A 17463-nucleotide genomic window follows, 5' to 3' on the forward strand; every position below is an offset into this window, starting at 1 on the left:
TCTGAGCTTCCCGGTCAGGCTTGTTTCTGCAAAATTGCCTCCATCTGATTACCAGCCAGACCTTACTTTGTAGCTGTCTGGTACTGTACTGTACACACACCAAGTCCGTTGAACTGTATTACCGGCACTTCCCCGGCGCGAGCCACCCTGTGCCATGGTAAACTTCCCCCTTTGATAATTGAAAAATTCGAGTGCAACTGTAGTAAATAATTGGATGGGCATGACACCCCCGCCCAAGAGATGGAAATCAAGACACCTCCATATCACACCCATGGTTTGTCCAGACAGCCCAGCCTTTCGGATTTTTTGGCTGCCCTACTTCGTAATTAGATTCGACTGCCAATCACTAGAGAAGAGTCGGATTGGACCCTGGCTGGACCTAATTTACTTGGGCAGTAGACAGTCTTGGCAATATAACAATACAGTCGCACTGGGAAATGGTGCATTAACTCTTGTTTCGGTAAATGTCGGTAGGTAGGTATGTATAAGGTACGAGGCTGTTTAATATCAAGGTAGTATGGATAGGAAGAATTAGCTTGGCAGATAGGCGGGCAGATATGTAAGGTATTACTATATTGTACAGTAAGGTATTAACCTCCATACCAGCCTGCCTAGGTAGGTAGCTACCTTTAGCCCAGCCTGCAATAATCAGCAGCCTTCATGCCGGTATCAGCGTCATCTTCAGATCTGCCCAACAGATGATGCTGATGGTCAATTTTCTCCGCCACCCATACCCTTGCTGAAACCATGCCGCCCCCTTTACGGTTGCTATACGACGTCTTGCTATTATATAGAACATCCAATTATTAGGTATTACCTTTGTATCAATATTTTCGGGTTGTGCGGACTTCCTTCCCATATCTATGCGCCCGTGATTCAATCGTTACTACATAAAAACTAGTTGTCGGATCATATTTGGAGCTTGAGGCCCACAATTCCACACACCGCTGGGCAAGTGTCAGTGAGTTGATATTGGAGCCCGACATTGACTTAGCACCTTTGTAGTTTAGTTCTATTCTAGTCTGGTTCCAGTAGCTATTGCGCCAGGGTCCCGGACATAGGGGTCCTCACCACTCGTGCGGGCCGGTGACAGATCGAGACAAATATGGATAAAATGCTCCCGCATCGATACTGTAGTGGGAAGAAAAAAAAAACACTATTATTACAAAGCTTCAAGAGCCAAAGAGGCCCCAAACCACTCTTTTGGATCCTGACACTCCAAACAGAAACAAAGAAAGCAAGATGGATCTTATGCGGCTCCTGCCGATCCCGTTGCGCGTTGCTTGCCAAATCGGCCTGGCCACGCTTCCCCAAAACAGACAGGTTCCATTATTATTGTTTTGTTACCATGGAAGTTTACAAATGTATCTGCTGCACGTAAAGAATGAGATGTTATACCAAGGTTTACCATCAGCTCCTCGCATCATTCAGCTTAGAAATCGCATATCCGGACTGGGGGCAGAGACTGGGCAAATATTGCATGCCCCGCGGTCCACCTTGCATGAAAAACATCAAAGTGGCCGTGGCGCATCCAAGGGAGAGAGATATTCAAGGTACATGAGCTGCAGTGAACTCTATCCCACTCGTAAAAGTACCTGATATGTACTAACTACCTGTCCCTTGTCAAAGGCACCCACCTACCTTAGTTTACACTTCGTAGCTCAACGTGCCAGCAAAGATATGTCTCCACCACCTCCCGCAATGCTCTCCACTCAAGGTTCCCCGCGCGCAACTTCAGGAACCACCATCGGGGAGGGGGAGCTGATTTTTTTTTCTCTCTCGCGACGGCGTTGCCTGTTATAGCGAAGACACATGTATGAATACCTTGCTTACGACATGCCCATACATGCCCATATCAAGTATATTTGAGAAGTTAGGTCAAGTGATTACCCACTTGAGTATTGGAACTAGAACTAGAAGGTTCCCAGCCCAAAGATTCTCGGCTCATCAGTCCATATTTTCTTAAGCACAAAAAAGCACCCTCGAGTTCCTATCTGAATATATGAATCCCCCGATTATGAGGCCAATGTTTCAGTGTTGTTTTTGTATTTGGGATGGCGTGTATAGTACATTCTTATTCTATACGGATAACTGCCTGGCTCAAGCCGTGGGAAAGTCAGAATTTACACATGGAAAAATCGCAAGTTGGGTACCTAATTACAGTAAGACTTTTTTTTCCCTCTCTCTCTCTCTCTCTCTCTCTCTCTCTCTCTCTCTCTCTCTCTCTCTCTCTCTCTCTCTCTCCTGCGCCGCTGCTATCCCGCTTTGCCCGCCTACCGGGGCAATGGATGGAGGGTCAAAGACAAGAGACTGCTTGCAGGGGACCGATGGTTGCATTAGCAGCCCGTGCAAGGAGTGGACGACTGGCAGACAGGGGGAGGGCATGCAAGTGCCAGACTTATTTTATGCATTTGTACTCTTCTTGTCGCAAGTAGACCAAGCTATCGGACGCGTCGGCACAGCTTATAAGAGAATGTTTTATGATGAATTTGAATTCTGCATTTTGCATTTGTTTATTTTAATATTCTGATGGATTTTATTTTTATCTGGGGTTGCTTGCCCCTTGCATATAGGTGCCTATAAGGGGGGCGAATAAATTACCACATACATAAAAAAAAAAAAAAAGGAAGAAAAAGGGAAAAAAAAAGAAGAAAAAATCGAGCCCTCGCCCGCTCCCCATGCCAGTGAGCAGCATCAGTAACGAGTATCAAGGCGCGATCAAACATACTAATCCACCTTCCGTCGTCCTCCGCATGTCCGCCTAGAGTAAGTACATTGTGAGCCTCCATGTCGGTCGGCGGCGGCGTCGAAGGCGCGACTCGAGGGGAACGGAACCTTGGTTCCACCAGAACCAATCTCACCTCTAGATTAGTCTATAATTCAACACTACCTGCCCATAAGTAACCCAACAACCAAAAAATCAAACCAAAGGACCAGACTTTTGGACACCGACATAAATCCCAGCGCCTCCTCCCCCATCCATCGGCCTGTCAACTCATGGTAACCGAGTTCCATTTCATCACTGTCAATCCTGGCTCCAATTGGTTCTGACAAAACACACTATTCATAATTTGTTCAAACGCAACAGCCAACCACTCAGCGCGCCATCGTCATCAGTGTGCCAGGCCCCGCACAGCGAACTGACTACTGACCTGGGCTAGGTGCCGACAAACCTGCAGCCTGCTAATCCTTCACTCGCTCTGCGCAAAATCAAAAGCCGCCCTCCTTGGCATTGACTTGCTGTTTTCCCGATAGACCGCCCGCGACTCCGACGACCAGCACGAGCTCTTGGTCTGACATTGCTTCGGTCGCGTGCGTGTCCAAAGGCGAAAAAAAGAGAGAGAAAAGGAGCGCGATAGTTTTAAACAAGAGAAAGAGCTTCACTGCGGGGGGTCGTCGCCACTTTTTTCACCATGAACCCCGGTTACTCGTCCACGGCTAGCCAGCCCGGCCACAACCCTTCCGCATTGCCTCACGATGTACACCACGCGTTGCCTGCCATTGGCCATCCCGGCAGCTACCACGCGTCCATGCCTCAGCTGCCGTCTATTCCTCCGTCGATGCCTCCGCACTACTCGGACCAGTACGGCATGATGCAACAACCCCAGGACCAGCCGGCACCCTCCTCTACTACTGAAGGCGGCGCCGAGACAAAGCCAAGCGCAGACGCTGTGGCAAGGACCCAGAAGAAGCTGCAGCCGCATGTCGGCGAGCAAGATGGTCGCAAATACCGGTTCGTGGTCAATATGGGCACTGCTGCTCCCGAAGCGGGGGGGTAAACCGCCACTGCGGCCTGGTCTTGTGACAGCCAGCTAACGAACTATGTTTTATTTGTGTGTGCAGGCTTGATGTCGTGCAGCAACCAAAAAGGGCGCGAATGTGTGGCTTTGGAGACAAGGTGCGTACTGTTGACCTCTTTTGGCCGCTTACCTGAAGCCCCTTCTGCGGGCAAGCTGCACAAGCGCAAGGGAGGCTAACCTACCCGGTGATGGATTTTCAGGACCGAAGGCCTATAACTCCCCCGCCATGCATTCGCCTTATCGTAACCGACGCTGTCACAGGCAAGGAGATTGACTGCAAGTAAGTTGAATTTCCGCCCTTAGACAGTGAGACGGAGAGGGAGGGAGGATAAGAAAGAGAACCCCCCCCCCCCAATCGCGTCGCGTGGATTCATAGCGCTGACATCATGTCCAGCGAAATCGAGCACACAATGTATGTCCTCAACGTCGACCTTTGGTCCGAGGATGCGCAGCAGGAGGTAAATCTTGTCCGTCACACTTCCGCCACGCCTTCCATCTCGTCAACCACCCCGGCATCCTTCGCGCAAATTGATTCAACTCCGCCGGCGTTCGCTCAGATTCCCGGCACGAATCGCGAAATGCCATCCTACCCCCAGTCCCAGGCGTATGCGCCAAGCGTAACCCCCTTTGCCCAACAGGGAGGCTACGGACAGCAAGCGATATCTCCAGGTAAGTGCTAATATTCTCTAGGTCTATGGTCGCGCCCCCCAAATAGGAAATACTTCTGACGCCTCTTCTAAAGTTGGTCCACACTACGGCATGGTGGCCAACACATACGGCGGTCAAGGGGGCTACACGTACGCCTCGCCCACAGACATGCACCCGCACCAACTAGGCTCACAAGTAGGACCTTATGGGCCCCGGATCTTCAATGGAGCTCCCGATATGGGAATGCACCAGCGGATGGCGCTTCAAGGGACGCACCAGGGAGCCCCTCCACAGGGAATGTTTACGAGGAACCTGATCGGCAGTTTATCTGCCAGCGCTTTCCGACTGAACGACCCCCAGGAAAAGATTGGTATCTGGTTCGTGTTGCAAGATTTGAGCGTGCGGACAGAAGGAATCTTTCGGTAAGACAACACTTCAAGCCGCTGAGGGTAGCTGGGTTATGTCTTATGATGCGACTAGTGTCTTGTGCTAACCCTCTGACTTAGCCTGCGGTTCTCATATGTCAACGTCGGAGCTCCGACCAGGACTCCCAACGGCGGCCCCGCCAACCAAACGTCTATCCTCAACACAGGAAAAGCGCCCATTCTTGCGTCATGTTTCAGCGACGCTTTCCAAGTTTACTCGGCCAAGAAGTTCCCAGGTGTTTGCGAAAGCACACCTTTGAGCAAATGTTTTGCCGGACAAGGAATCAAGATTCCGATTCGCAAGGCAGAAGGTGGTGGTAAAAACAATGACGACGATGACGACTATTGATTTGATTGCATATCGCATTAAATCATGAATACAATTGCGGTTCTTGTTTTGTATTTCTTCTCATTTCTTCTTTCGTTCATCCCCTTTCTTCTTCGCTATTGAGACGTCCGCTTTCTTATGCATCCATTGTTGGCATCCCCAGATGCACAAGATGTGTCTTGTTGACCACCTACTCAAATCATACCTCGGAATCGTCTTTGATGATACCCCATACTTGTTTCTCTTGTGACAAATAACCCATCAAGTTGTCACGTATTATTTTATTTTTTTCCCAGTCACGAATTTCCACGAATTCTTAAACCTTCGGCCGACATATTGGACATAGACAACCTTTTAGGGTGGAGCCGGCAAACAAAAGCTTGCTTCGAAATCCTCTAGGCTCGACTTATTATAGTTGAGACTTGGTACGATGCCGTGGTGGTATACTGAAGTGCATGGGGGGCGGGAGTTGGTTGGAATCTGTTGAGGGAGGATGCCCAGCTGTGTACATAGATGACAAGCCGGTAATTATGTAGTGAGCAAAGACGCAGAGCTATAGCTAGAATGTGGTTGGTAATTATTGAAGCCACGCGCGAGCGCATTTACGTACTCTTGCTTCCCTACGCGATTGCAAGTACATAGGTAGTCTGGTAGAAGCTACAGGTGCATTTTATGGAGTATTACTTTGTGTAGGCGTTGTTAAAGTTAAGCAGCTTGGCAGGTTGAATTTCACTGGGGAAGAGGAACTCAACGGGCGGGGAGCAAGGATGTATTAGGTACATCCCTATCAATTTACCTTTTTGTTTTTGTGGTGCTTGATTTTATCACTACCTTACAGGACTGCGAAGAGCTACTACTATAGCATATCTTGGTGGAGATGCCATTATCTTTGCTTTGTTCCTTGGCCGGTCCGGCCGACAAGCGAAGGGAGCTATCCCTGGAAAGAGCCCGGAGTAATTTGCCGTACAGGATAGGAAAAAAATATATGTTTGTCAGTCAGTCAGCCGCATCGCCTGTTTCTACTAGGTAGATAGTTCTAGCTACGGACTACATTACCTTTACCGGTATGTAGTATGGATGTATATTCCCTGCGTCGGCTGAAGTACCCCTCCCTGCATTGATATTGACCCCATGATTAAGCTGGAACTGGGCTGTACCTTGCCTAATCGATGTAGCCAAGAGAGCCCATACCACCCTAAGCAGCTAGACTACCGTAGCACGGGTTCCCCTTCCGCCCCCCTTCCCCCTAGACCGCCACAGGGTCGGTCATACAGTATCATTTATTCACCTTGCTGGTCGCTGCCGTCATCAGATCGCGTCTTTCAAAACCCCACACCGAAGCGGGAATCCAGCATCTTGGCAGACGTTCCAACAGACGGCCCTCCCTTTTCTTTTTTTTTTGGCCCTGTTCGAACACGATTTCTTTTTCGCATCTTGACTCATTTCACATTGCTTATCGCGACAAACAAATCTTGAGAGAGGTAGAAAAGAAAAAGGAAGTGAGGAAAACATAGATTGCAACTCTCAACGACAATAGGACACAAATAAAAATTTGGCAAACCCAAAAAGAGCCATGAGCGCATTCACGTCTTCGGGGAGGGGTGGCGCAGGCAACATTGTCGACAAGACTAAGTCGCCTCGCATCGAGCCCAAGGACCTCGAGACGCCGACGCTCAAGACCTCTGTCGTCACGACGGGGAGGGGCGGTACCGGCAACATGGCAAAGAATGTAGACCCTGCCGAGACGCGCGCTATGCAGGACGTGTCGCCGTAAGTTCTTTTATTTTCTTTTATCTCATATTCATATTCAGCTGCGAGAAAATAAGAAGGAAAAAAGAAGGAAAAGGAAAAAAAGAGAAAATAAGGAATATTACAAGATAAGAAAAGACATAATTCGCTGACCCTTGACCCCATTTTGTTACTCTTTTCTTTACGAATAGGGTACCCCGCCAAGAGCTGAGTGGTGGCACCCACATCGGCCGTGGCGGCACCGGCAACGTCTTCAAGCCCAAGCCCGAGGACGAGGAGATGGGCAACGTGCAGCATAATGCCGAAAAGCCGCAGGAGGGCGGCGGCAAGGAACCCCAGCAAGCAGCCCAGGGCGACGCCGTCGGCTTCGAGGAGCAGGACAAGGCGGACAACCAGGGTCTGGCGGCCAAGGGGAAGCAGTGGTTGTTTGGCAAGAAGTAAAAAAAACTTCCAGGGGCACTATTGTGTCGGTAGGGTGTCTTGGGTGTGAGCTCTGGGAATTTTTTTTTTTTTTTAATTAGGTACATGCTGAGTCCCGATATCCGGGTCATGGGGGTTTGACGGATAATTGCTTTTTTTCTGTTGTGCTGATGCTGAGTCTATGGCGTTGATTTTGTCTTGATTTCTACACACGTCCCCTCTTGTGTAGCTTTGTTTATACCCCTCTTCTATGGCAGCAATCGATTTATCTATTACACTCGATAAAGAAAAAAGTCAAAATCTTTCCATCGTTTGATTGAAGTAAAAAGGCTGTGTATAATATCTGATTATTCGAGTGATGATTGCCTAGCATTTGGTTGGGTGCCCAACGTACATACCTAGGTAGGTAGGTAGGTGGGTAAGTAAGGTAACTAACTACCTACCTTAGGTACCTACCTACCTACAGTGTATTTGCGCAGCACGTTCAGACACAGGCAATCACCCAATTGTGAAGGGTGACGTTTCTACGCTTCAAGCGGGTTAGCATGTGAGTCAACAACCAGTTGAACCAACCACTTCTCGCCAAACGCTTTCGTGTCAGGCGAGAAACAAAAACCTGCATGCTGTGCGCTGTCGTACGGTAGGACTTTTTATTTATTTTCTGTTATTTTCTTGGCAGTGACGCAGGCTGCCCAACGACATATCGACAAATGGAATTGCATGACAAGAAGCGCCCCGCCGGGGACGCCGCCACCGTGCTGGACGTGACGGAAGCCGTGGCATCAGGCGAGCACTTAGCCATACTGCAGAGCCACCTGCCCTACTCCTTCCCCGTCCTACGGCGGCTACAGTTCTCCCGGGCGGCTGGCGGAAGCAGCTCCACAGCCAAGGTACTGCTGGTTACGTCGGGCGACAGTCCACACCTGGCCGTCGCCTATGTCGACGTGCACAAGGCCCCCGAAACGCAAATGTGGATATACTCGAGTCTGGAGGACAGCTGCGGCCGCGGCGGGCAGGATCCTCCGGAGATCTCATTGCCGAGCTCCGAGGTGGACGTCTGCCTCGAGCAGGTCCTGTCGATTCTGAAGCGAGCCGGCGAGGTGTTGCGTGAATCAGGGCCGGGTCTTGGAGCGGTCGGGGTGGACGGTGTTGCTCGGACCGGCGGCATTATGGTGGGAACGCTCCACGAGGCCCTGCGGCTTCTCCTCCTGGACAAAGGGGTTACCATGTCGTATAGCAATCCTCACTACAAGTGGCTGTTCAGGGTGGAAGACCTGCCGATGGGTCTCGCGTCCCCATTGACGGATGATATGGCCTGGGATACTATACGTAGAGAAGATGTGCCGCTGATCAAGCGGAGGACCAATATCCCAAAGACTGAGTACGCAAGCTCCCAAGGTTCACGAAACATGTGTTCGACTGCTCTGAGGCCTTTCATCGGGTCTAACGTGCCTTTCAGATCCACCCTTCTCACCTTGCCCAGTCTGGGCATACGCTTAAAAGACAGTGACATTCTTATTGCCTGGTCTTTTCTAGGTAAGTGTTAGGCGCTACAAATTCCAGGTTGGTGATGTATATTACCATATAGCCATATAGCTAAGCCGTGAACGAATCCAGGGGTCGACGGATCACTATCCACCCTGCATTGCGAGGTAAGAGATAATCTTGAACTACATCAAATTCGCATTACATGGAGAAACCAACTTAACCACCGCTCACCAGGAGCCGTACCGTGGACGTGGAATAGCCAAGGCGATGGCGACCAAGCTCATTACAGCACACAATGGCGGTTTCGGAAGCGACGGCTGGTGCTCGGCCGATGTGCATGTTGATAATAGGCAAAGTGCAGGAGTCTGTAGGAGCATAGGTGGGAAGATGGGATGGCGTGTCTCTTGGTAAGTCACATCACGTCTATTTTTGTGACCCCAGGGCCTGGCATGTTATTTTTTTTTGTTACCAAACTTTTAACATTGCCCGTGCAGGTCCGTGATTGATATAGACAGCCTCTAAGCTATTGCTGCCAATCCGGTATATACTGCGTATTAAAGGCTTTTCCGATCCCCTGAGCAAGAATACTAGAACTAGCCTAGTCTTTGGTTTGTCTGTGGATCTCCTGCAGATAAAACTTCAGGTCGTCCGGGTTGACGAGCGGTGTAATTCCTAGCAATGATTTAGTCTTTAGCCAGCAATACCAAGAGGAAAGAAAGCACTTACCGTGGCCCAGGTTTACTATCCAGCCCTTCTTCTTCTCCTTCCAGTCAAATCCTTCAACCATGTCCTTGACAGCAGCTGTAATGGCATCCTTAGTGCCGTAGAGCACTCCAGGGTCGGCGTTGCCCTGCAGGACGATTTCCCGATCTCCTCGGACCTGGTTGGCCTTGGCAGGACTGTAGAGCCAATCGAGCCCAACGACGTTGTAACCCATGGCGCAGCAATCCTCCAGGGCGAACCAGGCACCCTTGGGGAAAACAATCATTGGGACGGGATCCAGACTCAGCTCCTTGAGCCTTTTCGGGAGGTTTTCCGAAATATAGCGCAGGTAAGGAGCAGAAAACTGCTCGAAGGATGCAGGAGAGAGCTCTCCTGCCCAAGAGTCAAAGACTTGGACAAGCTGAAAGTAAATGTGCTTATTTTAGCATTTGTTGTGATAGCACCAGTTGCCAGCGTACTAATTAGTGTAAAGGGGTACTCCATACCTGTGCTCCGGCCTGAACCTGCAGGGCGAGATACTCGACGCAGAGCTCGGCGATCTTTTGCAGCATCTTCTTGCTCTCCTCGGGATGCCTGAATATCCATTTCTTGCTCTGGATGAAGAGCTTGGTGCCACCACCCTCGACCATGTAGCAGAACAGGGTCCAGGGAGCACCGCAGAAGCCAATGAGCGGCACTCGGCCCTGAAGCTTCTTACGGGTCAGGGTGATGGCCTTGTAGACGTAGTCCAGCTCCTTGGAGACGTCCACATCCCGCGCGAGCACCTCGGCGTACTGGCCATCGTCGGGCGACTGAAGGGGGTTTGGGAAGTGCGGGCCCTTCTTGTCGACCATCTCAACGACCATGCCCATGGCCTGGGGGATGACAAGAATGTCGGAGAAGATGATGGAGGCGTCAAGCAGGCCATCGAAGCGGTCGATGGGCTGTAGAGTCAGGGTGGAGGCCACCTCTGGGTCGCGACAGCACTCGAAAAAGTCTCTGTTGCCCTTGGCCTCATGATACTCGGGCAAGTACCGGCCAGCTGAAAAGGTGGAGCAAATATCATGTCAGAGATGTTGTTGCTATGAAAAAATAGGAATTTTTCCTCCAAGAGACAAGTAAGAGCAAAAGTGATAAGACACATTAAGGCAAGAAAATTAGGCATAGGAAGTAATAAACCAGCAAAAGTGTACCAAGCGAAATATTTACCCTGTCTCATGATCCATATTGGTGGTCTCTCGACTTTTTGGCCTGTAGTTGAAGAAAATCCCAGTAGTGTCAGAACGAGGGGTGCTCATGTCCAGTGCAGATTACTTCACCCTGTTTCTTTATACTGACCCCAGGCAGTCCTGATAACCAGGTCGTTTTTGAGTGGCTCGAAAGTATGACCCATGTTTGGTTGTTTGTTGCACTTATTGTTGGGAATGAACTACCTCCTCAGGTAAGTTGTATGTTTGAAATTTCCGAGTGCAATATGTTGACCACCACGTTGTAGCTGATGTCGGGATTTACGTACTTTGTACAAACCTAATGGATCCTGCCCGCACTGCCGGCAGTGGCGGATCAAGCAAAGCTTCTGTCCAACCTGGTACATGAGAGCTTTCAGACGCGGGTTGCCCCACCTGAGGTACATCCATCTGCTTGCTCCAACAAGCTGGAGCCACGCTGGGATGTGGCTGAAGCTCCTCCAATGCATCCGTCCAGTTAAATTGCTTCAATTGATCAGAGTGGGCCTACCGAGTCTTCCCGGCGCCGAAAAAGCTGCTTAGATGTCCGTAAAGTGAGCTCCATTCATCGACAAGACCCCGAAATAAATCGCCCAAAAGTCTGTGAGTGCCGTTGCGGCACACGGAGAGTTGCCGAATAACTCGAGATTGGCCGCTTGCCTCGTCAGGCTTGATCTCGTCCTAACCCAATCTACACACATTCTCAACGACGCGGCCGACCTCATCCCATGTCATCCATACCGGACGCTGTGATACACCAACGCTCTTTTCTCTTGTCGCCAGGTCGCGTCTAATCGCGTACCGTCCCTCACAGGCGACCGATGCAAGCACGACGCCCCCCGAGATGTCGTATTGCACGCAAATGCCAGGCAATTTCGGCGGCTTCTGAGGGAATATGGATCACCGACCGCGTTCTTGCCAATGCAATGGAGCGCTATTTCTCCGTGTCTCAGGCAGTCATGTCACGGCGGCAATCGAGCTCCGTACCCGGCCCAATGGAGGCCCGTCGACGACTGGGCAAGAGGCAAATGACCGAGGCCTTCCAGGTGCACCCATCGCCGCCTCCGTGGGCATTTGAATTTCCGATGGACCTTTCGAAATGGCGTTGGGAGCCACCTGCCCTAGGCAACATCTTCCGAGATCCAACCCGCAAGACTCCATCCGCTAACTCGCCCCAGTCGACACATCATAAGAAACCTCCAGATAAAATGTTTGGCCCACGTTCGGTACCTGGCAGTCCCTCGACTGTTGATTTTGCAACCTACTTTGGCGCCCCAGCAACTGAGATGAACCCCCCTGGACCATCAGCTACTTGGCCACTTCCGAACACATACCAGCCCACCCCGACAGTCACGATGGACATACCCATGAGGAAGGGTCCTGAGCCCATTAGTGTACATGAAATGCATGGTTCTGATATAACGAACACGGACAAAAGAAGCGAGCGCTCTGTTGACTGGCCAGCGAGCATTATCGACCGAAGCAGCCAGACCTCCGTTTTCCTGGAGGATATCTTGAGTCTCCAAACTGCCGTTTGCATCTTGTCGCATCAGTCGGTCTACAAGAAATTTCACACCTGCACTGGTGCCTTTTCTGATTATCTTAGACTCGGCCTTCTCTCACCTGCCGAGGCTCAGGTCGCCATTGTTTACCTAGTCCAGGCGCTGCAAAATTATGCCGACGTATCCACGAAGCCGCAAAAAGCTCGCAGACTAGCCGTTTACGTTTATTCTGCTCTGATTCAGAGCGTCGTTGGCAACCAAGCCCTTCTACTGGAGTTGGAAGCAGGCGGACTCGATGGCTTTTGGGACCCTATTTTGGAAGGGATTGGCAGAATGGCAACCAAAGGTTTGGTAACACCATTCGTCTTGTTGAAACAGGTCATGATGGCACCCGGGATCAAGCAGACAGCACACGTCTCTACAATCCTCAAGAAACTTGCAGAATCATGGGTTGAGGAGTCCGAGACCAGGAACGCCGCAACCATGAAGAGAAACGAGTCCTCGGGCTACTGGAAACTGCGGCTACCATCTGTTGCTGTACGGACAAACCCTGGCAGGCAAGATCCACTTGCTATGTCTGCGCTGGTTGAGACTTGCTGCCAAGAATTCGACTTTTACCTGGCCAGAATGTCCGCCTTAACGACAGTACAGGAAGGCTCGATCGCATCATCACTCAAGCTTGTCGAAGATGCATCCAGATCTTTGCGGGCTTCTGAGCGCGCTCTGAACTATGCACGTGTTGGCCTCCTTTCCTGTGTCGATCAGTTGCGCGCCTGGATGATGGCCCATTCGATGCAGGAGTATGACAATGCAACCGCTGACAAGTTGGTACAAGCATCCGAGAAAGCCATTTGTGCCCGCGCCGTAACCAGCCAGCAAGGCGTCCGTATTGCACTGCACGGGTGGCTTGCAGCACTCAGCCACATGCCTCAGATTCGACAAAAATATCTTCTCCAAGCAGCGGATCGTGTGGAGAAGCTTGGCTGCGGACTCCCAACTGCGGAGCTATACATGTTGCTCCTGAATAAATGGTGCAGTCAGGGCAAGCTGACAAATACTGCGGTGGCGTTGATTGAGAAACGCATGTGCCAAAGCACAGGAAATAGCAGTGTTGGCCACCTACTGGAAGCTGTCGCTCATGTCGAGAAGGTTGCGCCGCACAGCCTCAGGGCTCCGCTCACAATTTTTTACACCAGCATATGGACGACAGCACGGTCATTTGGAGATGAAAAGCACATCATTCCTGCCCTAGCGAGGCTGCGAAAGAAAGGAAGGGCTCTGAGGGACTCGTGCTTGGATACACTAGCTCATATAGTATCGACTGGGCATTCTCCTGAGGCTACTCTTGGGGATGAGCTGCGCGGCCTCATTCTCGCGGCAGATGAGCTTCAAGCTTCAAAGGCACGAGCAGCTCCAACTCCCTCAGAAAGAGACGTTATCAGAAAAATGTCAGAATCTCATAGACCCGGAGATATATTTACGGCCTTAGGTGTGCCTCTGGGCGGACGTCGGTCTGAATGGGTGGAGCGAAGCATGCGTATGCGCCGCGACCACAGATTCCAGATATCTAGCCGAAAAGCGGTACTCATCGCCGAGTGCAGCGTCGTCCTCAGCAACCCAAGCCATCCTAGGAGTACTGCAGCATTCCGCTACGTCAATCACTGTGTTCTCGTCCTCCTTCGCGATGGGCGCCACAGGGAAGAATTGGCATTGGCCGTTCAATCTCTATTTAGAGTGGCAACCAGAAATCTACACCAGGGCCTCAAAGCGAACCCCGGGCGGCTCACCTGGATCACATGGTTAGTGGCGCATCTGGAGGGTAGTGAGTCTGGGGAGAAAGTCCGACAGGCACTGCTGAGGTGGATGAGCCACAACGATCAGAAGTGGAGAGAGTTTAACAAGGCAGCCACAAGGAGCCAGTGTGCCGTGGCGTATGATTAACTGATGACGTCCCATAAACTGTCTACCATCTTTACTTCGTCACCCAGGGGAATGAGGTTGCTCAAGATTGATCGATCCAAGAACGTGTGTTTGTATGAAGATATGTGTGCGTGTGTGTGGGGGAATAGACGATATACTCACATAATGATTGTGTAGAGGCATTTATTTGTAAGGTCAAGACTTTTCGATTGTTATTGGATACCCTTTGATACCTTGGCTGTTCTGCCCATGGTGGCTAAAGTTAGATCAGCTGCTACTTACCTTAGACTAGAACTAGACATATAACCAATAAAGAATTGGACTGTCGGTACATTGCCATGCACACAGAAATCGCGGAGATGGTGTTAATAGCTCCCGTCTTTGCTTCATTTGTTTCGCCCCCCACCTTTGACCTGGTTTGCCTGGCTCCAAGCTTTCGGGAGTGGCCGCAAGCTTTCGGTGCAGTGTCTTGATTGGACTGCGACCCCTGCGCGGAGGAACTTCCGGTAGAGTTGTTTAAAAGAACCGACGTCGTCCTTGTCCCTTTCCTCTCAGCCAATAATTTCTATCTTTGGTGCCGACCTCGAGAACCCCAACATACGACCCAGCCCCGACGAAAACGAGAGGGCTCACTCACAGAGCCGGAATGCGTTCGTATCGAGGGGGGTTGATTTGAATCACGACGAAAAAGAAATGCAACCAGGCTGTCATGGTCCCGGAAAAGACTGATCACACCTCGCACCAATTACCCGATACGATGCACTTGTTACTTTGCGTCACCCCAAAAGTTGCCCACTCTTATTTTCCTCGGTGCGACTTGAGAAATAGGGGAGGAGAGGGGTTCCCTCCGGCTGAGGGAGATGGCGGTCTCTGGATGAGTCGAGGACAAAGCCGATGGAATTGTCGAGTACAGGGAGGTCGGTGCCCGGGTCGAGCTTTTTGTCACTTACATTTTTAGCGTTGTCTACATCCACGGTTTTTTTCTTCTTCTCAAGACTTCCTCCAGTATCTATCTTGAGAGAAATGGAAGATACGTGGACATAGCGCTAGCAGTTGGCATTAGACAGGCGTAGACTTTGTTTAAACTCTTGTGCTTGATCCATTTTGAATTCGCTGCTGCGCACATGTGAACCTGTCGACTCCCCTATGCTGAAAATTTGCAGCATGGTCATCCACTAGGGTTCTCTTCGTGGACCCCTCCGGCCCTTGTGTTGCACAAGAGACTCTCCCCACAGTCTGGTTCGTGGATGGTGTCTCTGGACCTACAAAAAAAAAGGCACACCGAGCCGTTCCCACCTGTTCCGCGCTTCTATTCCCCCTCGTGGTTGCCTCGCCCTGCTATGCATGAATTTGTCTCTCAACCGAACCCATGATTGGAAGAAGAAAGGGAAAGGGCCAGTGGGATTGTGTGCATCATACCGTGACGACAAGCCCAAACAAGGGATACCCCATTATAGTAATAATGACATAGTGTGTCTCCTATTCTTCCTTGTCAGTAAGCACCACGGCGTGTTTTCTGTTCCTCATCTTCCTCTCTAAGAAGACCTAGTAAGCTGGTGGCTTTTAGCTAATGATGCATGTGCAGACTCTGGTGCAACATCCCAGCTGGTAGCGAGCGTGGCATATACGCAAACGATCATCCAAACAAGCTCAGTGCGACGATTGGGCGTGATGAAAAAGTGCAATATTTGTGCATAGATGTAGCCAATGTGGCTGACCACTATGTCATCTTTTTTTTTTTTTTTTTTTTTTTGCTGTAGTTCCCTTTCGGCTCTTTCCCTGCGGTGGGGAAAGCATTCCGGCAACTCCGGGACATCGAGTAGAACATGTCGTCTTGCTTCCGTCCTTGGTAGCGCGCGATGGCCAAGGTTTCCATTGTGTGATGGACACCTCAATTTGTTTGAACCTTCCTTGTCTTCTGTGGTCACTAAAGGGCCGAATCTTGTATGAGTGTTCAGTCTTGAACGGGAGAGACTGGATTTCCCATGAGCCATCATGGATGGTGGGCAATATGTCCCTACAGCGTAGCGCACCCAACTGCCCGGTTTGAGTGGTGCTGTCCATGGAGAGCTTTGCCGTTCCTGTCTAAAGCTGCGCCTCGGTCACAGCAAATTTTTGTCTGGTGGCTTTCGCAGACCGTTCCTTCCGTTGCTGGGCCACTAAAAGAAACGGTACCTATCTGTTCTTACCTTATCTCACATTGGCTACCTCTAGCATTCAGATAACTTGGGTAATCTTGAGAAGGTACGGTATCTACCACATGGTCTAAATCTATTCCATGATACTTATGTTTTTTTTACTACCTGGTGCCTGTCAATACATATTTGCCTCTCCAAGGAAACTTCTAAACTTTGCTCTGCCTACCTACCTAGGTACTTGGGATCCAGGTAAGTACCTACCTGCCTGCATCAGATAGACACTGTTTCACTGTGTTTTATTCTATGTCCCTACCAGTCTACCCACAATCTCGCCCACCATAGGCAGCTTGCCCATTACCTTATCTCTACCAACCGAGTCAAGTGAAAGGGTGGTTAGGTACCTGCCTAGAGGTAGCTTGGACGCAACCATCCGTTCGGGTCTAAAACACGCGGCAGCACGCTCACCTAGTACTAGAACTGACTTGGCTACATTACCTAAGGTAGGAACCTTAGAGGGAGGGAGGGAGGTAGGTAGGTACCTACCTACCTAACTCCTTACCTGCTCCTACTTGCCTTGGTTACATCAACCTACGCGCCCACTCACACCTCAACAAGCATTGCCGACCTCCACTGCCACCTGCCACGTTGGTACCGCTCGTCCCAAGCCTCTTACTCCACTGTCAATTGAGCCGTTTTTGCCTTAGACATGACCGTTGATTTCAATTTCGCACTCTAGAGTACTGTCCCTAGCTAAAATCCTAGTGCTGGCCTCATTCTCTCGGTCTTATATGCCGCCTTCCAGCCGCTTCATTCATCGTCACCCCGCAATTATATCAAGCGCGCTTTCCCGTTACGCCCGTACGAGAAGATTCGAGAGGCTTTCATGTCTTAGTATCCGCACCTTGCCTGGTCCTCTCTCTCTCTCTCTCTCACACACACACACACACACACATACACACACACGCACGCACCAAGGACCTCAATCGCTCCTACTTGGTCATTGTTTGCCCTGAATTCTCAAGCACTGATGGGTTAATCTTTGCCCACCTTGCCTATCCCTTCCCCCCTCCACTGACATCTATCTCTATTACTATCCTATCTACCGACATCATTTCAC

At 50.5% G+C, this 17463-nt stretch overlaps 6 protein-coding genes across 6 annotated transcripts; 4 read left to right on the plus strand and 2 right to left on the minus strand.

The window, feature by feature from the left end:
* Positions 1–619: 619 nt before the first annotated feature.
* Positions 620–986, minus strand: MGG_15743 (uncharacterized protein; the record flags this gene model as incomplete). The annotated part of the gene is made up of 2 exons (XM_003714557.1): positions 620–783; positions 946–986. The coding sequence occupies 2 exons, from the start codon at positions 984–986 to the stop codon at positions 630–632; spliced, it is 195 nt and encodes a 64-aa protein (XP_003714605.1). The 3' UTR covers positions 620–629.
* Positions 987–2602: 1616 nt separating this feature from the next.
* MGG_01620 (developmental regulator VelB) lies at positions 2603–5851 on the plus strand. The gene is made up of 6 exons (XM_003714558.1): positions 2603–3733; positions 3844–3898; positions 4001–4080; positions 4195–4469; positions 4543–4870; positions 4955–5851. Exons 1-6 carry the CDS (start codon positions 3414–3416, stop codon positions 5220–5222), a joined length of 1326 nt encoding a protein of 441 aa, XP_003714606.1. The 5' UTR covers positions 2603–3413; the 3' UTR covers positions 5223–5851.
* Positions 5852–6462: 611 nt separating this feature from the next.
* MGG_01621 (uncharacterized protein) lies at positions 6463–7686 on the plus strand. The gene is made up of 2 exons (XM_003714559.1): positions 6463–6971; positions 7142–7686. Exons 1-2 carry the CDS (start codon positions 6775–6777, stop codon positions 7389–7391), a joined length of 447 nt encoding a protein of 148 aa, XP_003714607.1. The 5' UTR covers positions 6463–6774; the 3' UTR covers positions 7392–7686.
* A 197-nt stretch (positions 7687–7883) lies between these two features.
* On the plus strand, positions 7884–9928 carry MGG_11176 (uncharacterized protein). The gene is made up of 5 exons (XM_003714560.1): positions 7884–8751; positions 8830–8906; positions 8988–9022; positions 9093–9265; positions 9353–9928. Exons 1-5 carry the CDS (start codon positions 8081–8083, stop codon positions 9378–9380), a joined length of 984 nt encoding a protein of 327 aa, XP_003714608.1. The 5' UTR covers positions 7884–8080; the 3' UTR covers positions 9381–9928.
* MGG_01622 (uroporphyrinogen decarboxylase) lies at positions 8861–11137 on the minus strand. The gene is made up of 5 exons (XM_003714561.1): positions 10899–11137; positions 10770–10811; positions 10067–10602; positions 9585–9981; positions 8861–9530 (listed from the first exon to the last, which is right to left on the minus strand). Exons 1-5 carry the CDS (start codon positions 10951–10953, stop codon positions 9457–9459), a joined length of 1104 nt encoding a protein of 367 aa, XP_003714609.1. The 5' UTR covers positions 10954–11137; the 3' UTR covers positions 8861–9456.
* A 179-nt stretch (positions 11138–11316) lies between these two features.
* MGG_01623 (uncharacterized protein) lies at positions 11317–14559 on the plus strand. Its single transcript, XM_003714562.1, has one exon. The coding sequence runs from the start codon at positions 11608–11610 to the stop codon at positions 14227–14229; it is 2622 nt and encodes an 873-aa protein (XP_003714610.1). The 5' UTR covers positions 11317–11607; the 3' UTR covers positions 14230–14559.
* The last annotated feature ends 2904 nt before the right edge of the window (positions 14560–17463 follow it).

Source organism: Pyricularia oryzae, chromosome 2 (assembly GCF_000002495.2).
Source record: "Pyricularia oryzae 70-15 chromosome 2, whole genome shotgun sequence".
Taxonomy (NCBI): Eukaryota; Fungi; Ascomycota; class Sordariomycetes; order Magnaporthales; family Pyriculariaceae; genus Pyricularia; species Pyricularia oryzae.

What these genes read in the sequence shown, in the direction of transcription:
- MGG_01620 (XM_003714558.1), top strand. Translation starts at nt 3,414, where the DNA reads ATGAACCCCGGTTACTCGTCCACGGCTAGCCAGCCCGGCCACAACCCT. An exon ending in TGTGTGGCTTTGGAGACAAG is followed by an intron (nt 3,899 to 4,000) that starts GTGCGTACTGTT and finishes ATGGATTTTCAG; the next exon opens with GACCGAAGGCCTATAACTCC. An exon ending in CGGACAGAAGGAATCTTTCG is followed by an intron (nt 4,871 to 4,954) that starts GTAAGACAACAC and finishes CCTCTGACTTAG; the next exon opens with CCTGCGGTTCTCATATGTCA.
- MGG_11176 (XM_003714560.1), top strand. Translation starts at nt 8,081, where the DNA reads ATGGAATTGCATGACAAGAAGCGCCCCGCCGGGGACGCCGCCACCGTG. An exon ending in TATCCACCCTGCATTGCGAG is followed by an intron (nt 9,023 to 9,092) that starts GTAAGAGATAAT and finishes ACCGCTCACCAG; the next exon opens with GAGCCGTACCGTGGACGTGG. An exon ending in ATGGGATGGCGTGTCTCTTG is followed by an intron (nt 9,266 to 9,352) that starts GTAAGTCACATC and finishes TTGCCCGTGCAG; the next exon opens with GTCCGTGATTGATATAGACA.
- MGG_01622 (XM_003714561.1), bottom strand. Translation starts at nt 10,953, where the DNA reads ATGGGTCATACTTTCGAGCCACTCAAAAACGACCTGGTTATCAGGACT. An exon ending in AGGTTCAGGCCGGAGCACAG is followed by an intron (nt 9,982 to 10,066) that starts GTATGGAGTACC and finishes ATTTACTTTCAG; the next exon opens with CTTGTCCAAGTCTTTGACTC. An exon ending in GATAGTAAACCTGGGCCACG is followed by an intron (nt 9,531 to 9,584) that starts GTAAGTGCTTTC and finishes AATCATTGCTAG; the next exon opens with GAATTACACCGCTCGTCAAC.
- MGG_01621 (XM_003714559.1), top strand. Translation starts at nt 6,775, where the DNA reads ATGAGCGCATTCACGTCTTCGGGGAGGGGTGGCGCAGGCAACATTGTC. An exon ending in GCTATGCAGGACGTGTCGCC is followed by an intron (nt 6,972 to 7,141) that starts GTAAGTTCTTTT and finishes CTTTACGAATAG; the next exon opens with GGTACCCCGCCAAGAGCTGA.
- MGG_01623 (XM_003714562.1), top strand. Translation starts at nt 11,608, where the DNA reads ATGCAAGCACGACGCCCCCCGAGATGTCGTATTGCACGCAAATGCCAG.